The sequence below is a fragment of the Poecilia formosa genome, unplaced genomic scaffold (assembly GCF_000485575.1).
Source record: "Poecilia formosa unplaced genomic scaffold, Poecilia_formosa-5.1.2 Scaffold967, whole genome shotgun sequence".
Taxonomy (NCBI): Eukaryota; Metazoa; Chordata; class Actinopteri; order Cyprinodontiformes; family Poeciliidae; genus Poecilia; species Poecilia formosa.
In genome coordinates, this window is record NW_006800906.1 from 26,133 (window position 1) to 48,362 (window position 22,230).

A 22,230-nucleotide genomic window follows, 5' to 3' on the forward strand; every position below is an offset into this window, starting at 1 on the left:
TGCAGCAGCAAACCGTCGACAACTGAACCATCGTCTGGATCCGAGAGGACGGGGACAGCGACAGAGGGAATACTGGACCGGAACCGGTCCGGTTCTAACACATCATCAGAAAAATACAGAACAAAGCGATGATTCAGTGCACATGTCTGCTTTTATAAAACATCACAACCTCTAAGGTTAAACTGGCCTGAACCCAGGCTCAGAGTTCTGATCCAGGTTCTAACCATCAACCTGCAGAAACATCATGTGAAACCAGCTGTAATGATCAGCTGGTCCAACGGATCAGAACCTCCCACTACAGACGGCACCGGATCTGACCCGGCGTCTGACCCACAGGAAGCTGCAGAACCTTTCCTTTGGATACGGATGGATGTTTACCTGGACAACCAGCATCCAACCAGCATCCAACCAGCTCCAGCGACTAATCCGATTTCTTGTTGTTGAAAATCAAAGGAGGTTCTGCACTGCTAAACACTAAATTATTTTTTTCGGTTTAGTTTTTAATTCACTTGAAATAAGACAAAACTAACAAAAAGTCCTAGATCTCCCGGCAGATTATTTCATTTATAACATGAGAAAAATGTTTTGTTTCAAGTCAAATAATCTGTCAGTGGAACTAAACCTACCCTTAATATTGATATTTTTAAATTAATATTAATGAATTATTTACCTAAGATAAGCTCCTTTACCTTGCCCAAAAGTTACTTGTAAAGTTAATTTAGTTTTATTTCAAATGAAGATATTTGCACTTGACTGTAGACCAGAAATACTTGGTTAGATTTGATGTTTTTGCAGTGCAGAACCACCTTAGCTGTAGTGCTTTTGCAAGGAGTGACAAGCAGCAGCTGTTTTAGTAGTTTAATGAGCAAATGAGCAGTTTCTTGTTCTCCTTCTTAATACCTGGCGGTTCTGCAGGAAGATCTCTCCTGGGTTTCCTCTGAAAACTGAGCGGCTGTGGTGGGTTGGAAGGATTCACTTTGTTTTCAGATATGGAGTAAAAAGTCGCTCCACAGTCTGAACGATGCGAGTCAGAGAAGCTGGAATAAATTATCTGAGCTTAAAAATGTCCGTCGGGGTAAACTAAGGTCTCTGCTGCTCCTCGGTCTCCTACCAAACGCTGAGCGTAGCGATGGAGCGGCTTCTTGCTCCTGGTGGCGGTGTCCTCCCATCGCTCCGCTGCCGCGGCCCGTCCGTCTCCGAACGGCGGATAGGAAAATCCAAACAGCTCTACTGCTCTGGATTTCTCTCTCGGTTTGTTTCAGGTCTAGTTCATGGAGAAGAGGTGAGTTTCTCCCCCCGTCTCGCCGCCCGTTTCTGTCCTCTGGGTGCTCAGCATCTCGGTCTGTGCGGCCACTGGGGGGCGCCATCGTTAGGACGCCTTGCCCAGCTCTATCTTCTTCTGGATGGCGCGTGCCGAGTGGTAGATGAGCGAGTCGATGAGACCGGCCACTGGAAGAGTCGGGAGAATGCGGTGAGCTTCTCTGCTGCTCAGTTAGCATGAGAACGAAGGAGAGACTGACCTGTGAACACGCCGCCGATGATGGCGCACACGCCCGTCAGGAAGTGAGTCAGCGACCTGAGAAAACGGTTAACATTTATACTGAAGGATTTATTATTTACAGCAAGTCTGAGTTTCATCTAACAGTTGAGCTGAAAAAGTGGATTGTTACTATTATTTTTGAAACAGGTGGTTTCAAAGTGTTAAAACATGACAAAAATTATTTCTGTGACAAACAGGACATTTCAACAGTCGACCCCGTTCTGGTTTTTAGAAACTGGACGTCTGCCATGACCTCACCTGTGTTTTTCTGTGAATTTGACCATCATGGGTGAAAGTTCGTAGAGAACAAAGACGCCCGGCAGACCCTGATCTCCTATTAAACCGTTGGCGACTTTCTCATGCCTGGTGACGGAAAACTGATTCGTTTTGACCACCTGGAGGTAAAAACAAATTCACATAAAACATGTGGAAAAGAGTCCAACAAGAAATACAATAAACACAAAGCTGTTTAACTCACCTCTCCGTCTGTTTTTACGTAGATGGTTGGAACAATTTTCACAAAATACTGGTACATCATCGATGCTGTGGAGACGAACAGTCGGCAAATTAAACTTGACTGTCAACAGATTTTAAAACTGAAAAATCCAAAACAGTCCAGTAATCTGCTTCTGACTGGCTGGATCCCCATCATGATCCTCAACAAAGTTTAGAGCAACTTTAGAGGTCAGTTCAGAAACTGGCTGCTTATTTTCCCAACTCTGCATTACTCGTTCTTCAGAAGACAAGTGGCAAATACAAAAACATACATGATCAGAGAGAAGTGTCAGCAAATAATGTCTTACTTCATACATTTCTTTGGTGTAAACAAAGCAATTTCTCTACTGGATCCATTTATGCTTCATTTTATTTCACAGTGCTATTAGATTAAAAAAAAAAAGAAAATAATGAGGAAAATAAAGGAAAACCTTTAAAATGTATTAAGAATTTTTGAAATTACCAAATATAGAGAAACTGTTTTTATGTTATTAACGCTAAAACCAAAGTTAAAATATGAAAATTTAAAGTACGTTATTGTAATGACAACCCAGTTATTAGGTGGTTTCTTCTTGAACATGAACAAAAGAAATGATAGAAAATAAGCAATCATAAACTGGGCCGCAGGGGGCGCTGTCTGTTCCGCCTTTATTTCTGTCCTTTTCCTGTTTCCGGTTATGGAGGTCTGCTGCTAGAAAGACATTTAATCGCAGCTGCGCTCAACAGCAAGAGAAATTTTAAGCAGCAGAAAAGCAAAGCAGCGAATTTATCACAGCAGAGTAACTGAAGGTAAAATGGCCTACGGTCCCGTTTTCCGGTGTGTGTTGGTAAAAAAAAAAAGTCGGTCTGAAGGTGAACGCCTCACCTATGGAGGCCACAGGTGACGTTAGCATGGGAAGCTAGCACAACAACCTGCGGTGGGGCTAGGGGATGAAAAAATAACACTCACTTCTAATCCGCGGACTTTAGCGGTGATGCCCCACAGAAGCTAATGTGTTAGCAGTTAGGAGCTAACAGTGTAAATAAGCCTCTGATTAAAGTCAACAAACTGCAGCGGTCATTTACTGGAGCAGAAACAGAAACCGACTTAATAAAAACACTTTATTAACAGTGGCTGTGTGGGTAGAGTAGTCGTCTTGTGATCGGAAGGTTGTAGGTTCGATTCCAGCTTCCTCCTGCCACATGTCCCTGGGCACTCAACCCCAAACTGCCTACCGATCTGTGTATTAATGTGTGAATGGGTGAATGTGACTAGTGTAAAGCGCTTTGAGGGGTCAAAATGATTGGATAAAGTGCTGTATAAGTTCAGTCCATTACTTTACTGGTTTCACAGACAATTTGTTTCTGTTAGTATTAAGCTAAACATTGGCCGTTTTAGATTTATGGACGTTTATTTCTAAGAATAATTGCATTATTCCCTTATATCAAAATTGTTTCAAAACAATGTTGTTTATCTCAATTTCTTGGACAATTTATCTTTTAGCAACATTTATCATGATAGGCCTACACTTGGAAAGCTACAGTAATTTCAGGTACCTGAGAGACAGCACTTCCAGATGGATTTCACTGGAACAACAATAATTTAACTAAATGATGCAGATTGTTTGTGGCGTGTACATTAAAAGTTGGAACAGAATTAAGAGCTAATTTCTAACCCTCAATTTAAATTTCAGTCAAAGTCATGAGAGATTTCAAAATCTTTTCAATTATTGCCATAAGATGCTTAAAATATATTTTACATAATTTGCTTTTGTAGTTTTTAGTCTAAAATTTGGCAACTGATATTTCATACAGCTGCCTAATCTTTTGTTACTTCCAATGGAAGGTAATTATTGTGTAATAATTTCACAGTATTTTAACAGTAATTAAAGGTGATTAATTACAGCAGATGGAAATCAGCCCAATATGTTCTGTGCTGGTTTTTTTCTCTTCAGTACCATTTTAACGGCGGCGTCAATAGGAAAGATTAAACTGGGGAGAGAAAGATTTTACTGCAGAGAAACAAACTGATTCAGTTCAACCTAAAGGAAAGTTCAAGGACCTGCATGGATCAGAAAATGAGCCTCACTGGGTCAATACTGGACTTTAAACTCAGTTAAAGCGTCTCGAATTTTCATCCTCCACAGTGCGAACCCAAAAAATCCCTCTTGCTGCATCTATAATTCAGACCTTTTTGTTGTTGGTGCTGTAAAAAGTCCAGCTATATCTGTTATCCAAACTGGTCAGAGATTTTGGCTTTGAAGTTTAAAAATGAAGATGAAATGATCCCACATTTAGAAAGAGTCTAATTTTCAGTCAGTGTGCTCATCCGTTAGGTTTCCTTCGTTCTATGCAGCGGATTTTAATCTCACTGAACCTCAGATTAAAACGAGCTGTTGTTGCGCTTGCAGATGCCGGTCGCTGTCGGTCCGTACGGCCAGACCCAGCCCAGCTGCTTTGACCGGGTCAAGATGGGCTTCATGATGGGCTTTGCCGTGGGAATGGCTGCAGGTGCCATGTTTGGGACTTTCTCCTGTCTCAGGTGAGTTTGGACCAATAAACCCAAACAGAAAATCATTTATTTATTAAAAGTAAATTCAGCTGGAAAAAGGAAGTGTCCCAGTTAAAGTCCACTTCTCTCTTAGCTGTTTTCATTCAGCATTGGTGCCCATTCAGGTTTAAAACTCAACATATTTTTGTTTTTCATGACTAATATCTTGGGGGGGAAAAAATCCCCAAGCTGGTTTATTATTATTTACATATTTTATAAGTGTAAAATATAGTAAAATTAACTGTTTAAACATGAGAAAGTTTTTGAAGCTTCATCCTATAACTTTCTGACTTCCTCAACCTTTGTCTGGGAATAATCCTGAGGTTTGCCTTGCAGGACGGCTGTGCTAACGTTTTAGCCGTTGGTGAAATCGGGGCTCAAAACAGTTTCTGTTTGCAGGATCGGGATGCGGGGCCGGGAGCTGATGGGCGGCATTGGGAAGACCATGATGCAAAGCGGTGGGACGTTTGGCACCTTCATGGCCATCGGGATGGGAATCCGTTGCTGAGGAAGACCACTGCCTCCTCTTCCTCCCTCGGACTGTACAGCCTTGGGACTCAGAAAACCACATGGTCCAAACCCGCTGTCTAGTTATCAATAAAGGTTCTGGTTCATCACATGACAGTCCTGTTTTTATCCTCCATGTTTTGCTCCATTAATGTGGAATGCTTTAATTTTGTTCAATAAATGGAATTAAACTTTAAAATGGATCAGAAGCTTTTAAAATGAGCAGTTTGGCAGCAAAGGAAGCGGGACGATACCTTGTGGCGCCGAGACGTCGGTTCCATCCAGCGGATTTACGATGCCGGGGTAATCTTTACCAAACGACAGGTGCTTTATCAGGTGGGTCATGTTGATCTGCAGAACCACAGAAGAAGAAGCAGCTTCATAATTGAACTGATGTCTTTAAGCCTCTGTTACGAGTAAATGAAACATTTTAAATTTATATATCCAGAGAAACGTGGAAACTTACGTTGTCTAAACCAAAACTCTGCAGGTCATGAACTGCAAACAAAAACACAAACTTATTTAAAATAATCCAGAAACATTCAGACTTGCATTAATAAAACCATAAATGACCAAATCAGGATCATTCAGGATAAAAAACAGCTGAACTAAGGGGGAAAAACACCCATCGCCTTTCGTCAAAGTGGTTACCATGGCAACAGGTTCAGCATCATGGCCTTCACAAAGTAAAAGTACCATCTGATAAACCGACCCATTTTAAATGACACTGAAACCACAAAAAATGCACCAATTAACCAGTTTTCTACTTAAATACTTCTTAATTGTATTATCGAACCTGAAAACTTCCACTTTCTCTGGTCTGTAAACGCATCGGGTCCAAAAGAATCTTCTTGGTTTTCAGTTCAGCTGAAAAGCAGAAATGACCGTTTGAATCCCTTCGTTTTTTATTTAGTCGCTTCGATGAAGGAACCTGCAGCTCATTCCGTTTTCCTTCCAAGATCCAAAACCAATCGATTAAAAAGTTTGGAAAAACAATGCTGTGGGGCGGGCGTCCGCCATGGGGCGAGGGGCGTCCGGACGCTTGTAACTGATGTCAACGTGATTTGAACCATTACGGTTTTATTAAAGAACAGCAGCTTTGCAGTTCTGCTGCTGACGTGTTTAAAATCTTCCTCCTTTTTTACATCGTAACTTTCGACTCATTCTGCCTCTGAAAACTAAAGGAGGAAAACAGGAGAAGCTTTCCAGAGAATTTTCTAAGAAAACACTGAATAGAAGAACTTGTTCAGTTTGGGACTGAATCTAGTTCAGAATGGTTTGGTGAATTATGAACATGAATTCATTCACTTTGCGGCCTGAATCGGAGTTTCTCTAAGCCAATCGGGACCAATCAGGTTTCTAATGTTTGACAGATATAAATTTATATCTGACATAATTCCGTTAAAGTTACTTTTCAGTTAGGAAACGTCAGACTCATGGGTAAGAACTGCAGCGTTCACTAGTTATCAAGTAAAAATTTAATCGCATCACATTCAGAAACTGGTTGTAAGTCTAAATGGATCTGATAATCATGCACTTTTAGATTAATACCTAGATTATTTTTTTACATTTTCTTCACATCGCAATTGATTCAGCACTGAGTGCGCTTAAAGCAGAAACAGGGAAAAGTTTTCCTGAACACGCTGCATGCATTCACTGTGGCATAAAGGAAGATGGACTTACTTTCCACAGCGTGCACTGCAGAAAGAAGAGAGAAGAGTCACTGGGACAGTGCAACAGACATGAAACGTGACAACTGAAGGTGGCGCTGCACAACTTTCCAAAGTAAGAGTTTTCAGACAATTTACCTCAAAATCAGGTTAAAATCAAAACCAAACTGAGCAAAATCAACCGATAAGCTGTGAATTATGAAGAATGTAAAGAAAAAATAATGTTATTTTTGGGCTAAACTAGAACTAGTGTGCAGCCCGACCCACAGCAGACATCTTTCCAGGACAGGATGTGTTTGGGTCTTAACGAGGTTCTGGTTCTGGGTTGATTCTCGTCTCTCGTTTCTGCTGCCGACACTTTAAATATCGATGAGACAAATGAATCAGAGTCGCATGGACTGGCTTTCAGCACAGGAAACTAAAATCGCCGCAGGTTTACAGCCCAACCATGCAATCCCAGTTCAAATAATCCCAGTTCAAATAATCCCAGTTCAAATAATCCCAGTTCAAATCACCCATTGTGGATGACTGAACATTTGGGTTCGTTTTAATTTCCTGCCCTGATTTGATGCCACAGAGGAAGAATCAGCTAAAACAGTGAGTGAATGAGTGAATGATATACTTTATTAATCCCAGAGGGTGAAGCAGCAGAGCTTCAGTTTGTTATGCAGACAGAACTACGGTGGCCTGGACGGGTCAGTCAGGCTGAAGCATCATGGGAGTTAAGCTCTCACTGATTCTGGATCAGTTTAAACTAAAAGTTTAGTCAAAAATTCACAGCTGGTCAAAATTATTCATACACGTGTTAAAAGGCAGCAACACCACAGTTTGGGGAGCTTTCACTGCAAAACCACAAAATCTGAAGTAATTTAGTTCCTGGTGCAAATATTTAATTACACCTGAAATAATTTTGTACAGCACTTTAGTGCAGTTTTAAACCTGTTTTTAAAATTTCTATATAAATAAATTTGACATTGAAATAAGATATTTGCTGGAGAAACTAGACCAAAAATACAAGATTTTGTTTTTGCAGTGATTAGAAGGTTTTATGCATCTTCCAGCCAAACAGTTTACATCAATCGATAAATCAATTTTAAATATTTAATTTTTGCTTTGGATTTTTTTTCCCTCTCTGGGTTTCCATAGTTCAGCGAGGTGTCATCGCCCAGGGCGGCCATCTTGATTTAAATTCAGGTCAGCTTTACAAATATTAGAGCCAGGCTGCGATTTTTATTTTTAATCATGAGAAAAAATTCATAGCATAACAAGAATACAGTTGGCAATAAAGTCAAAATAATGAGAGAATAAAGTCATATCTTTATAAGAACTTTTACATAAAAACTCAACAAATTTAAATGTGGGATGAAGCAGCAAAACTTCATCTGGAGTTATGCTATGATGTAAGATTTACAGATTATATTTAATATTTAACACTTTAGAATCCAATTATCAGCAGGACTTTGAAATGACTGGCGCTAGTTCAGTCAGAAAAATGGGCCTCTGTCTCTTTAAGAGGCTCCTGCTCTTTCAGCACATGATTATGCTGTTTGCAGCCATTTTTAATAGTTCATATGATGAGGTCAGCAGACGTTTGGTAATTGCTGCTGCCGCTAGTCTGCAGGAGCTGGGAAGGAGATGTTCATGCGACATGTAGAGACTCGCCACCACCAGCAGGGGGCGCGAAGTTGTTCAGGGTGGAACAAAGACACAGATGGATGAAAATGAGAATCAGCCAGAGGTTTGAAAACAAACACCCTTTATTCTGATGGAGGTAATAAGAAACATCTTATACGGTTTATATTTTCTTCATTTTGCTTTGAGGAACAGAAATTAGATTCCAGCTGAATTAAACTGCTGAACTCAATGATTTTTATACGCATCTATAAATTGGAGTAAAACAGAACAAAGGGTGTTTAAAGGCTTTGCTCAGTTAGATGAAACGTTCTCACCGTGAACATGCGACTGCTGGAAACTCTTTCCTGGTGCAAAGTGGAAATTTCCTGCCACCTGAAACAAAGAGTGAAACGACTCAGGATCAATTTTATTCCAAATGAGAAAAATAATAATAACTATGAATAGAAAATATATGTAGACTCAGACATGTGAATGCTGATCATGCTTAAAAGCCTTAAATCAACAGTAGGACAATTATTGGCACTTTCAACAATCAAAATAAAGCAGATCAGCGTTTCGAGAAGCTTTTAATTTGAAATCCAAGACTTTCTGTTATGAAGCAAAGATAGCAGCAGCAGCAGCAGCGCCATCTATAGGTGGGCAGAGCTCAGCGTGCTGAGGAGAAACCACAGCTGGTAGACACGGCGGAGGATCCGTGATGCTGTGGGCCGGTTTTCTCTAAAGGTCCTGGAATCCTTTGTTTCCATCAACATTTTTTATGCACATTTTGAAGTATTGTTTCAGAAACGGTTGATGGAAACCACAAAATCTGATACAAAGTCTCAATTCTGCCAAAAAGTTTGGCTTTTCCTGGAAACAACAACCCAGAAAAGAAGGAAAAGTTCAGATGTAGCTAAACTGTCCCATCCTTACCAGAGTGACCAAACTGAAACATTTCAAACTCCAAACCTTCAGCTGAGAGGGAAGAGCCGTTCCTACACCATGCTAGCAAGCAGCTGCTACTTCCTGTTTGTTGCAGCCATGCTAGCTAGCAACATCTGGCAAAATTACATTTGCGTTGATTCGCTCTAAACCAGGAAATGGAAACAACCCTAATTTGCAATTTTGCAGCTTAAAACTGTCATGCCAGTCGGAGGAAACATGGCCGCCGAGTCGAAGCAGCAGAAACGCTGAATGAAATCGCCATCTCCCTCTTCCAGAACACAAACGGTTTTTATCTTTCAGGGAGATCTGGACACAGATCACTTCCTCTGCATATTCCATCGTATAAAGTTTCATCAAATTAAACCGTTTCTTGTGACATGGATGCCTCGGCGACGAGAATACTGTGCTCCAAAATATCTGTCCAATGGTAACACCTGCCCGTTACCATGACGACGCACATGATATGTGATGAGAGCCTAACAAAATCTGGGTTTCGTAACAAAGTTTGCTTGTGCGGAAGTAAAGGTAATCTGATTACTTTTTTTGCAATTGCAATTTCTTACTTGAAGAAAGTAATCAGATTACAGTAGCTGCCCGCCACTGGCAAGGCGTGAAGGTCTGACCTTGTTGACCTCCAGGAAGCCGTAGACCTGGCAGCCCTCGTTCTTCTGCTCCATCATCTTCTGTGTGAAGCCTTCGCGTTTGCACTGCTCGATGGTGTCGGCGCTCTTAAAGGCCCAGCCGCGGCGCCGGTACGCCTCGCGCACGTCGTCACAGGTGTTGCAGCACCTGCACGCGCACACACACACACGTGCAGATGCACACACACATGCACAGAGTTAGCAGCAGTAATCGCAGCAGGCACAGTGGCCAGCAGAGGCGGCGTTTCTTACTTCAGGTCTTCGGTCTCGGCGCCGTAACAGCTTTCACATCGGTTCGGGTCCAGAGTGCTCGGGTCGAACGCCTCCCCGTCTTCAGCCTGACCCAGTTCTGAACAACACAGAACCATCTGTGACTATAAAACGACGTTAGCTTCATGCAGTCTCTTATCCAGTAAGTTCACTGCAGAAGGACAAAATCTTACAAAGTATTTTTGTCTGGTTTTTGGTGCAAATATCAACAAATTTAAATAAGACAACTAACTCACAAGTGACTTTTCAGCAGACCTAGCAGCTTATTTTCAGTAATAATTTCATAATATTACTGAAAAGTTCTAGTTCTACTCATGGATTTTTTCAGTTTTGCATGGGAAAAATGTTATGTTGAAAATGAAATAATCCAGAAGTGGAACAAGTTCTTTTCATCAATATTAAGGAATTACTTTCTTCCAATAAGCTCCTTTATCTTGCTGAAAAGTTACTTGTGAGTTAGTTTTGTCTTTTTTCAAACGTAATGAGATATTTGCAGCAGAGACTAAACCAAATATACTTGGTAAGATTTTGTGTTTTTGCAGTGTGATCACCTGATTTTAGTGCTGCAGCTTCTGGGATTTTACAGGATAAACACTTCAGCTAAAAGTTAGCTGTGCTAACCCTGAAGTTAGCTGTGCTAACCCTGAAGCACTAATCACAGACATTAGTTCTGTTAATGTTAACTTGCTACAGCCTGACATTTAGCAGAAGCTAATGATAAAGGCTAAGAGGAACCATGTGATCCTGTCACAATAAATCAATTGCATGAAAAATAAAAATGAGCTCCATAATTTCCATTCTGATGATTAATATTTTTGACTTCATTTCTTTTAAGGTTTCGATTGTGTGTGGTTTTTATTTCTGTTTTTATTTATTGTTTTTGGTCATATTTTTTATTTTGGACTTTTTTAAATATCTTCCAGTTACAGTGTTAAGTGTTCTTTACAAAAGTAAAGTTTACTGATCTTTGAAACGATGAACTTGAATTATTATGTAATTATCATTATATTATTTGAAAATGGTTAAAAAACAAGTTATTTCTTGTGTGAAACATTTCTTCTGCTGAATTCATTCCTTCACAAAAAACCGAGTTGGTGCCTGATTAAACTAAAGAATTTTCATTTTATTAATAGGAAATGATTAATTACAATGATTAATTATTACATAAGGCAAACATCAATTTGGATTGCCAACCATTTCGGCGCCGCCGTCTGAGGTTGCTACAACATAGTTTCTCTCCAGTTTGTCCAGCAAATGACTCAAACTGGTTTGTGTACGGAAAGAAGCGTACCGTGTTTTTCTGCCTCGGTGGTGACGGGTTTCAGCTCTTTATCCAGCCGCTGCTTGAACAGGTTGTGTTCGACGTCCAGCTGCTGCTCTCCGGCCACGTCCATGGCGTCGATACTGAGATCTGACAAACATGGTGGTGAGCGGCGGCCGCCATCAGCCGCAGACAGCAGAGAAACAGCAGCACTTACAGGCGCAGGGCATGTGAGGGAAAATGATGTCGATGTTGATCTTGAGTTTGTCTCCTCGCGACGTGTCGACGTAGAGCTCCGGGTGAACCTGAAGGACGACACGAAGCGTTCACTTCCCCTAAACACTAAACGGTCCCACAACAAACACTGAGAGAAAGAAACGCAGCAGAAAAACAACTTTCCCTTCGTTTGTCCTGTCAGCAGACGGCCACAGAGACGGCTTTCACCGCGACTCTGCGGGTTTTCATTCATGTAAACAACTTTAATAGAAATGCTTTGAGTTTATTTCTAATGAAAAAACAGGGCAAACGAAAGCCGGGCTGAAATGATGGGACTAATCGTAAACTAATTTATTGTTAGCTGAACAAAACAAACATTTTGCTTTCAAGATAAAAGCAACCTTCTTTAATTACAAATCTGTTCTTCACCTGGTCAAATCTTAAAAAATTAATCTACTAAGAACATTTTGCATCCAGTTATTAATCAGTTAATCAATAATAATCTCCTGATCAGCTCTACTCTGACGTTCAGCCTGAGCTTTTCTCATGTTGAACGATTTTATCTGCATAATTTGCTGCAAATTATTAAAGAAATGCCATCAACTTTTAGACAATATTTTAAAAAGAATTTAATTATATGTTTATTTGCATATTTTGGTGCATTTCTAATATATTTCCAGTTTTTTTATCTGATTAATTGTCAAAATAATCAATACACTGATGAATAAATAATGTCGACCCAAAGTAGATAAACTAGATCCTCCTGTTCAGGGTTGGTAGATGAGTATCAGTAAGAATCCTCTGGTCTAATTCATTTTCTGGTAGAGAGACAAAAACAAAACTGACCAAACGTTTTACCAGATGTGTTGCTTCGTTTACTTCATGCAACCAACAAAACGGCCCAAACCAGGGAGGAAAACCCTGGAGGGAAATCTCCAGCTGTTGGAGTCTTAAACCAAGGTCACATTTGATCCTGAAGCAGATCAGTGGATCAACTCCGCTCCTCTGGCTCATATCAAAACTGTTTTGATCATCTGACATATTCAAGTTGGACATAAGCAGCAAAACTTCAGAAATCCATAAGAAGGAAAAATACTTTTCAGCCCAAAACCGCAACTAAACCCTGAGTTATTTCCTTCCAAGAAACCTGAGTTCATCCGACCCAACCGGCCCGGCAGGAAACACACCTGGAGGCTAAAGTTCACTGCTGCTGCTCCCTAAACTCAGTTTCAGTTGGTTTCAACTCAGCTTCCCTGGTGAAAAAGACCCAATGTTTCATTTTTAGAAAGTTCTGGTGAAAACTTTAGTTTTATTTTTCTATTGAACATGAGATAAAAATCTGTAAATCCTCTGATAACAGGTGGAAGCAGCAAATCTCTGCAGGAACAAAACCTGATCGATTAACAGACTTCCTGATGAAATGCTGCAGTTTCCCATCCCAATAAAACCCAACAGCATCGGTCCGGTCAGCGGGCGAACCGAACCGGACCGAGGACCGGGTTAATCTGACGGTCGGCTTCAGGAGCTCACCTCTTTGGTCAGGTAGTACTGCAGCTCAGAGACGAACAGAACGAACATGATGACGCCGCTGATGATGGTCACTGCAGAGACAAGGCGGAAACATCTGATTTCATAGGTGCTGGCAGGCAACATAATGTGAATTAATGCATCTTATTTTACAAATTTTAAAAATTCATACTGTGGTAGTATTTACCAAATTTAAATTTATAATTTAAATTTGGTAAAAACCACTGAACCCAGTCGCATTTGGTAACCGGTTTACATCTGTCTGAAAACCTGAGAAGTTCCAGAAACATTACTATAGCTTTCCCTGAAAGGTCAAAGGTCACTTTAATCATATCCTGTATTTTAAACTTGAATTTCAATATTCATGTCATTTGATGTTTAAAACGACTTGTTTAAGATATTTCTAAACCAGAGTTTGTAGACCAGCCGGGGTGTTGAGGGGATCCGTTTTGGTGGCCTTAGGATCGCATCTCTGCTGTTTGCAGATGATGTGGTCCTGTTGGCTTCATCAGGTCCTGATCTGCAGCTGGAGCGGTTCGCAGCCGAGTGTGAAGAGGCTGGGATGAGACTTGGTGCCTCCAAATCCGAGGCCATGAGCCGGAAAAGGCCTTCAGGGGGGTGGGGGGGAGTTTAAGTATCTTTATTTTTTCGCATCCACCTGAATAATGTGCAGTTGCGCCACTGCGGTCCTAACATGAACACAAAACTATAAATGTCTGGGCGAGGTGAGAGTTCATCTGTTAAACTGACTGAAGATGAATCATAAACAGAAAGCTGGAGAATGGACATTTCTCACAAATAGACAGGCTATTTGTGAGCCTGCCTCTTTATTATTATATTGAATATAATTTCAGATTTTATAACTTTGCTTCAGGTTAACTTAGAAAGTGAGCTGTTATTGTGACAAGTTAATTTTCTAAACTACATAAAAGTTCTTGTTAGGGAAGCTCAAATGTGAAACATTGGACTGATATTGATATATAACAGTAACTCTGCTGTTATGTAATAAAAATATTTGATCTTTTTTATCCAATTACTTGATTAATCGTAAGAATAATCGATAGACTACTCGATTACTAAAATATCTGTTTACAACAGCCCTAATCTCTGGGTTCATGAATGAGGGAAAAATGGATCAGGAGATCGACAGGCGGGTTGGGGCAGCATCTGCCGTGAAGCGGGCGCTGTACCGGTCCGTTGTGGTGAAGAGAGAGCTGAGTCAAGAAGCAAAGCTCTCGATTTACCGGTCGATCTACGTTCCCACCCTCATCTATGGTCATGAGCTTTGAGTCATGACCGAAAGAACGAGGTCACGGATACAAGCAGCCGAAATGGGTTTCCTCCACCGGGTGACTATAGGCTCTCCCTTAGAGAGAGAAGCTCAGCCATCCAGGAGGGACTCAGAGTAGAGCCGCTGCTCCTCCACGTCGAGAGGAGTCAGCTGAGGGGCATCTGTCAGGATGGACGCCTCCCTGGTGAGGAGTCCAGGTCCCACCGGGAGGAGGCGCAGAGGAAGACCCAGGACCCCTGAAGGGACGATGTTCCTCTGCTGGGAACGCCTTGGGATTCCCCTGGAGGAGCCGGACCAGGAGGCTGGAAGGGAAGTCTGGGCCTCCTCCTGAGGCTGCTGACCCCACAACCCGACCCCGGCAGAGGAAGGTGGACGGACGGATGGAGATATTTCTAGTTTTTCATGTAGTTTTCTTTGTTGCTATATTTTCCTGTGAAGAATGTTGAATGTCCATGTTTATGAAAGGTGTGATAAATAAAGTTGCCGTTTATTTTCCAACAAATATTCCCCAAAATATTTATGCAATAATTTTTTAATAAAATTGGAATAAATGCATTTCTATACATTATTTATTTGTTCATTTGTTCTAATAGGGTTATTTATTATAACCAGTTTTTATCTCTTGTATTTTTTAAAGACACTCCTCCCTAAATATAGTTGAATAATTTGTTTCAATAAAATTCTCATTATCCTTAGAGATTAATATGATATAATTTTTAAAACGGGATATTTAATTAATGCAACCAAACACATTTGTTTGTTTATTCTGAGAAATCCCAGATTGTGATTACATGAGGAGTATATAAAGGATATTTTCAACCCTAAATGTGTTTTTCTCTCCATTTCTGTCTAAAAAAGTATAAAAAGAAAGTACAAAGATTTAGTGAATTTTTATGCACTCGGTGTCTTTGACTCGAAGCTGCAGAATTAGTAAAAAAATGACAGTGAACTTCATTTAGCGCATTTAAATAAAAACTGCGAATCACTGAAGGCAATTCATTAACATGTAGCCGTTTCATATACATTTCTTGTAATTTTAATGAAATGTTATTGCTTTTAAACATCTGTTATATTGTGATCATAAAGGCTAATTTCTCTGCGTCTTTTAACTGAACCATTGAGTTTTAAAAGAAAAGCTTGATGTTTTAAAAAGGTAACAGATATCTACATGCTGTTTGATGTGGAAAATAAGAATACCGAGGCTATAGTCTATTCTACCTGATCATATATAACAGGTCCACTAACTACAGGCTCAATCATTAAAAAGAAAATATACACAAATAAACCTATTGTGTCAACAACTGCCTTAGTGCCACTGAGTTTTTAGTAGTTCTGTGAAATAAACTCCCAGAAAGTACAAGAGTTCAGGTTTCCTCATTAAAGACAGGTAGCTACAATAGGCTAATTAAGCTGTAATGAGTAGAATATGATCTGATATACAGAAATAACGAATGTTTCCCCTGCTGTCTGCACCAGCGGCAGCCGTTAGCCCCGCGGTTCGGATCGGTTCGCCTCCTACCGGTCGCTCCTCCCCACGTCTTCACCCGGAAATCCTCCAGAGTTTTAGGATAAGCGTCAAACTGCTTCAGTTTGTTTAATGTGTCCATTTTCTCCACCAGGAAATCCAGCCGAACACCGCAGAATCTTATCGGAACCCTCCTGCACTCCAGAAACACATCGGGACCCTTCACTTCCGGACCACGTGACACACCGTTTGGCCAATCAGCGGCAGCCGCGTCAATTTCTTCTTCTGTTCTTTCTGTTAAACTTTATTCAACATCAGGACCTTTGACAGTATAAATGTCGAGAATTATTCAATAAAAAGAAAACAAAACAAAACAAAAAAACAAAACCAAAAAAAACAACAACAAAAAAACGAACGAATAAAAACAAACATGTTTTTCATTTTTACATGGAAGAGTATTTTTCCTTTGTGTGCAATTTTGCGTTGACAAACCTCTGGTAACCTTTGTTTGTATGACAAAATGGGAGGTGAAAAATGTACAATATTTTAACCTCTAAAGTGGTAAATGGGGTGGGGCAAATCATTGAATATTAGATACTGAGGATCAGGCTTTTTTACACCAGAGAGTCCGAAGTGCGGCCAAAGTATTTATTGTAAATATGATTGCATTGTCTTTGATATACCCAAACCTAATTAAAAAAATAATAATAATAATTTGCAGACTTGATGCCTTGCATTTAATAAAGACAAAACATGCTAAACCTTTTTTTAGGTTTTGGACCTTAAAAAGACATAAAAACAGAAACATGTCAACCGTTAGCTGGACAATAACTTACACATCCATTTCCTATTTTTAAAATCGGTTTCATTAAAATATTGCACCGTAGCTTATAGGCAAAAGTAAAAGATCCTTATAATGTTTGCGATTTTAATTTAAAAATTGTTCATTACCCTTTTCCGGCTCAAGACCATGGCCTCGGATTTGGAGGCACTGATCCTCATCCCGGCCGCTTCAAACTCGGCTGCGAACCGAGTTATTTAATATTAAAATTATTTACAATATTGTATATGACTTTAAAATTTAATAGGGGATATTGTGTCTCACGTTAAAGCATGAATTAGCAGTGACAGTTAGTCAGTTGGTCACAATTCAAGGCATTTATTAACATTTGATTGACAGGAGTGTTTGGTTAGGTAATTTGTTGACAGTCCCTAAGTGAACCTTCGAGCGCCTCGGCCGGGAGCGGTGGAGAACCGCTGGCCGACAGTAGCGTTCATAAATCGGATCAGCATTGAGCTAAACGCCGGTTACTCCGCGGAGCGCGAATATCAAATATCAGTGATTCTTGAGAATAGGGACAAAACAGGTCCTATGGATAAAGCACCAAATTTGAATAAAATATACACAAAACTAACCTGGTCCATGTGAGCACAACAATGTATATTTTTCTTGTGTTTGCTGAATATTTTTTTTATTTTAAACATTGTAGTAGGTGGATGATGCCTGTAAAATCCCTTGTACAGGAGCAGAACTCAATACATTGTAATAGTTTAAAACAATTAAAGAAATACTAAAATTATATATTATGACAATTAAGTATAAGTAGTCATATAAATAATTATAAAAGTATCGATAAATTGAATTAAAAATAATTTTTAGATATTTTCCAACTCCGTTGAAATCTGTCCCTAATTTTTGTCAACACCGTCAGACATGAAAAGAATGTAAAAAAATCAGGCATTATTGGGGGGCACCAGAACTTCTGAGGACCCCATGACGTCATCCTTTCGCTTCCTTTGCTAAGAGAGCTAGTTAGCTCTGGTTAAGCTTATGTTATTCTTTAGTTTTTTTCTTCTGTTTTATTCCTAAGTTGCTTGTCACAACCATGATGTGTCAACACCATAACTGAGAATTTACAAAACTTTGATAAAATTTTGTGAAATAAAAGCTTAATTTTAGTAAACTGTACTAAAATTACAGTTTACTAAAATTAAACTGTAATTTAATTTTAGTAAACTTAAATTACAGTTTAAGTAATTTAAACTGTAATTTAAATTACTTAGGTCCATGATGATGTAGGTCCATCATCATGGACCTGATGAGCTACAATATGGCCTCCTTCAGAATAACATCATATAAATTGAGGTAGTTTGGCTTTTTGTCAACTCCGTCAGAGTTTTTGTGACTCTTTCAGTGAAATTGTCAAATCTCACTTAAATGTGCAATTAATTCATTTTAATGTATTTTACATAAATTGCATTACTTCACATGTATCAAGTTTTTCATTTTACTCACTAGTAAAATGGCCGGACTTCCATTCTACTACAGCAGTGGGGTCCAGAGTGGGTCCTGGGGGCCCGGCATCCTTCAGTTCTGTGTCAACTCCGTCAGATGGACTTTTTGTTTTAAATAATATTTCTTTTGTTTCTTGAGAAGCATTTGTCTGTAAAATGAGTAAAAATATCACTAATGGGATATTTTAAAAATCATTTTATATTTATTTTTGTCAGATGGTGATGACAAAGTTCTGGGTCAGGTCGATTAAAAATGTAATTTAAAAAAAAAAATTCCAACTGGGAGCCTGCACATTAACATCTTTACATTTTCTAAACATTATTTGTCATATTTGCATACATAAGGTTGAGAAATAATTTTAAAAAATATGGGAAAATTAAAACCCATTTTGTCCCCATTCTCAAGAATCACTGATATCCAACTTGAAACGAACTTCACTGCAGAGACCCCCGAGGGAACCAGTAGATGGCAACCCGATTGGTCACCAACAGTGAAACTTTGTATGAACATTTGACAAATGCATTGAAAAGATTAAAATATATTTTTCTTTTTTTTGTGAACGTGGTTCCATATTAAATTCTACTCTTTCCTCANGGGACAAAACAGGTCCTATGGATAAAGCACCAAATTTGAATAAAATATACACAAAATATATATTTTTTTCAAATATCTGACTAAACTAACCTGGTCCATGTGAGCACAATGTATATTTTTCTTGTGTTTGCTGAATATTTTTTTATTTTAAACATTGTAGTAGGTGGATGATGCCTGTAAAATCCCTTGTACAGGAGCTGAACTCAATACATTATAACAGTTTAAAACAATTAAAGAAATACTAAATACTTTTTGTCAACTCCATCAGTTTTTGACTCTTTCAGTGAAATTGTTGTCAAATCTCACTTAAATGTGTAATTAATTCATTTTAATGTATTTTACATAAATTGCATTACTTCACATGTATCAAGTTTTTCAGTTTGTCACCACCTTCAGTTCTGTGTCAACTCCGACAGATGGACTTTTTGTTGTTTTTGTTTTAAATAATATTTCTTTTGTTTCTTGAGAAGCATTTGTCTGTAAAATGAGTAAAAATATCACTAATGGGGTATTTTAAAAATCCTTTTATATTTATTTTTGTCAGATGGTGATGACAAAGTTCTGCGTCAGGTCCGTTAAAAATGTAATTTAAAAAAAAAATTGCAACTGGGAACGAGCACGTTAACATCTTTACATTTCCTAAACATTATTTGTCATATTTGCATACATAAGGTTGAGAAATAATTTTAAAAAATATGGGAAAGTTAAAACCCATTTTGTCCCTATTCTCAAGAATCACTGATATCCAACTTGAAACGATCGGTCTTAATCTAATTGATATTAGCATCCTATATTTTAAGATGTTCCAGTTCAGTGCCACAAAGACCCCCAAGGGAACCAGTAGATGTTGGTCACCAACAGTGAAACTTTGGATGAACATTTGACAAATGCATTGAAAAGATTAAAATATATTTTTCTTTTTTTTGTGAACGTGGTTCCATATTAAATTCTACTCTTTCCTCAGACACTGTGTTTTCCTCTGTTGCTCCCACAAATTCGGAATCTGATCAGGCCCAACATTCCTTACAAGTTTGTGGTAATGGTATTAGTCATTGAAGTAACTTACCTGCAATCTACTAACGATCAATGCGATTTGAAGTAGCCTTCCTTGTGGGTTACATTTGCAGAATAGATCTCCTTTAAAATAAATACCATAATTACCCTAACCCTTCTCACACAGACGCAGTTTTCACTGAGAAAAATACTTTATTCACTTCAAAACTTTTGGCCTGCATCTGTTTCCAGATGCTCAAAGGACAAAATAAAAAAGTATTTACATCAGAAAAATCCCAGAGCTCATGCTAACACTAACGCAATAGAGCGTTAAACCAAGTCAGAAGCTCAGCTAGTTGCCGTTTTATTGCGTTTTCAGTTTTTCAGCACACAGCGTCATCAGGACGCCATACAGCAGCGCCCCTATCAGGAGCAGGGCTGTACTGCAGAGGGGCCCGAGTGACAGCAGCGCCCCCAGCACGTAGAACAGCAGCAGCAGCAATAGCGTCCGGTAGCTGGCCAGCGGCCGCAGGCTGAGCCGTGGTTGCTGGCGGCGCTCCAGCGCACGCCGGGACATCGGACTGCGCTGCAGCCGCACGCAGGAGTCTGGGTCGGTCAGGTAGCGCCGGCCAAGCCGACCTAGGAAGTCTGAGCGCGAGCAGAGAGCACCCATCTGGGCCTGGAGCTGAGAGAGGCACAATCACTGATCAGAAGGGGAATTTATTCTCACTGTGGCCTAAAAATAAAACCTTTCCAAAAATTAAATTACAAAGAAGAAAAATATTTTTATAAAAACGCTCCAATTTCAATCAGCCCTTCTGCACGACGGAGTACCAAAGCTATGAAAAGTTCAGTTTAATTACGGGAATATAATCATAACATTGGAAGAATAAAATTTTACTGGAAATTTGTTTTAAAGTTAAGAGGAAAAAGTTGTTTTAATGAGAAAAAAACATCTTTGTTAAGATCCACGAGGATCTTTCCTCCTATTGGACCCCGTTAATTCAGAGTTCTGCTATGACCATAAATGCTCCAAAAACCCGGACTGGACTCGCCCCAGAACGGATGCTCCAAAACCCCGGACTGGACTCACCCTGTTGTTCAGCAGAGATGATGCCCTGTAGAGCAGCCGGACCAGCAGGGCGCTCTCGTAGCTCCTGATTGGCTGCAGCTCCGGATCGCCCTGGTACTGAACCTCAAAGCGACGCAGGCCATTTATGATCTGCGCGCACGCACACACACACACACACACACACACACAGGGATGTTAAAGCTGGCCGGACTTCCATTCTACTACAGCAGGGGGGTCCAAAGTGGGTCCTGGGGGCCCGGCATCCTGCATGGTGGTAATAACAACCTCCTATCAGGTCAGGGTTCTGCTTAGGCCTCTGATGGGCCATCATTTGATGCAGGTGTGTAAAACCAGGGAGAGAATAAAACATGCAGGATGCCGGGCCCCCAGGACCCACTCTGGACCCCCCTGTACTACAGGGACAAACTGCATCTCCCAGGATTCACAGCGCGGGACGCCAGCCATCATTGCTGACATCAGTAAAGTTATTTACGCTCACTTCACCCTGATTTAGTCATGGCAGCATCATGCCTGCCAGACCAGAATTAATCTGTAAAACCTGACATTGTTTCAAACTACTGAAAGTAAATCAAATTTCCTTTGAGTGTCTGAGCTGACATAAGAGAGTTAAGACGATTTAGCCGTTTTTATGTTTTGTTGAAGGGGTCAAACTCATTTTGTTCCACATTAAGGTCATAAAACAGAGCTCCTTTAAATCTGGACCAAAAACCCAGCTGCTTAGAAACATAATTATTGATCAACACTCAGATGTGAAACATCGGCTAACGCCGACTGTGTTTCTATGACTTTGCATTTTTGTTTTTATGATGTAAAGAACCTTGAATTGCCTTGTTGCTGAAATGTGCTGTGCAGATAAACTTGATTGATTTGTTGATTAAATGTTCTGGAAGGGCCGGTTCTGTGTGTCCGTCCTGTCGGCTGTAAACCGCCTTTGCTGCCCCTCCTTTGTCTAAATGTTGCTTTTTGTTCATTTTTTTGGACCAAATGTGAGATGCGACTTTTTTCACCGCCTCCCATGACGGCTGCAGCCTCAGGAACCCGTCTTCCCATGTCTTATGCTGTTTGTCTTTCTTTGGACGGCTGTCCTGAAGTTAAAATGTTGTGCTTCTGTATAATGACAATAAGAACATTCTGATCTTTCATTATTTTCTATAGCTTATCCCTAAACATAAACTCAATTCATAACTTATTCTTTTTTTAACAGCACCAGCAGGAGAAAATGGTCCTGACAACACATTTGGAAAAATTGTCCTTACACTGTATCAAAAACAAAGCCACAAAT

General features: G+C 39.8%; 3 protein-coding genes across 4 annotated transcripts; 1 reads left to right on the forward strand and 2 right to left on the reverse strand.

Moving 5' to 3' along the window:
• Positions 1 to 843: 843 nt before the first annotated feature.
• Positions 844 to 16,114, reverse strand: ergic3 (ERGIC and golgi 3). Of its 2 annotated transcripts, XM_007544007.2 has the most exons (14): positions 16,027 to 16,114; positions 13,220 to 13,290; positions 11,691 to 11,778; positions 11,504 to 11,623; positions 10,195 to 10,291; positions 9,925 to 10,090; positions 8,692 to 8,749; positions 6,756 to 6,770; positions 5,539 to 5,570; positions 5,327 to 5,423; positions 2,019 to 2,083; positions 1,799 to 1,935; positions 1,521 to 1,576; positions 844 to 1,449 (listed from the first exon to the last, which is right to left on the reverse strand). In XM_007544007.2, the coding sequence occupies exons 1-14, from the start codon at positions 16,112 to 16,114 to the stop codon at positions 1,370 to 1,372; spliced, it is 1,170 nt and encodes a 389-aa protein (XP_007544069.1). In that variant the 3' UTR covers positions 844 to 1,369. The 2 variants fall into 2 exon arrangements, with proteins under 2 accessions (XP_007544069.1, XP_007544071.1); XM_007544009.2 differs by lacking the exon at positions 6,756 to 6,770 and having other exon boundaries at positions 1,370 to 1,449.
• Positions 2,680 to 5,208, forward strand: romo1 (reactive oxygen species modulator 1). Its single transcript, XM_007544006.2, has 3 exons — positions 2,680 to 2,824; positions 4,426 to 4,556; positions 4,965 to 5,208. The coding sequence occupies exons 2-3, from the start codon at positions 4,426 to 4,428 to the stop codon at positions 5,071 to 5,073; spliced, it is 240 nt and encodes a 79-aa protein (XP_007544068.1). The 5' UTR covers positions 2,680 to 2,824; the 3' UTR covers positions 5,074 to 5,208.
• Positions 16,115 to 20,048: 3,934 nt separating the features above from the next.
• Positions 20,049 to 21,119, reverse strand: LOC103132241 (sphingomyelin phosphodiesterase 4-like). Its single transcript, XM_007544010.2, has 2 exons — positions 20,949 to 21,119; positions 20,049 to 20,540 (listed from the first exon to the last, which is right to left on the reverse strand). Exon 2 carries the CDS (start codon positions 20,526 to 20,528, stop codon positions 20,220 to 20,222), a length of 309 nt encoding a protein of 102 aa, XP_007544072.1. The 5' UTR covers positions 20,529 to 20,540; positions 20,949 to 21,119; the 3' UTR covers positions 20,049 to 20,219.
• Between the last annotated feature and the right edge of the window lie 1,111 nt (positions 21,120 to 22,230).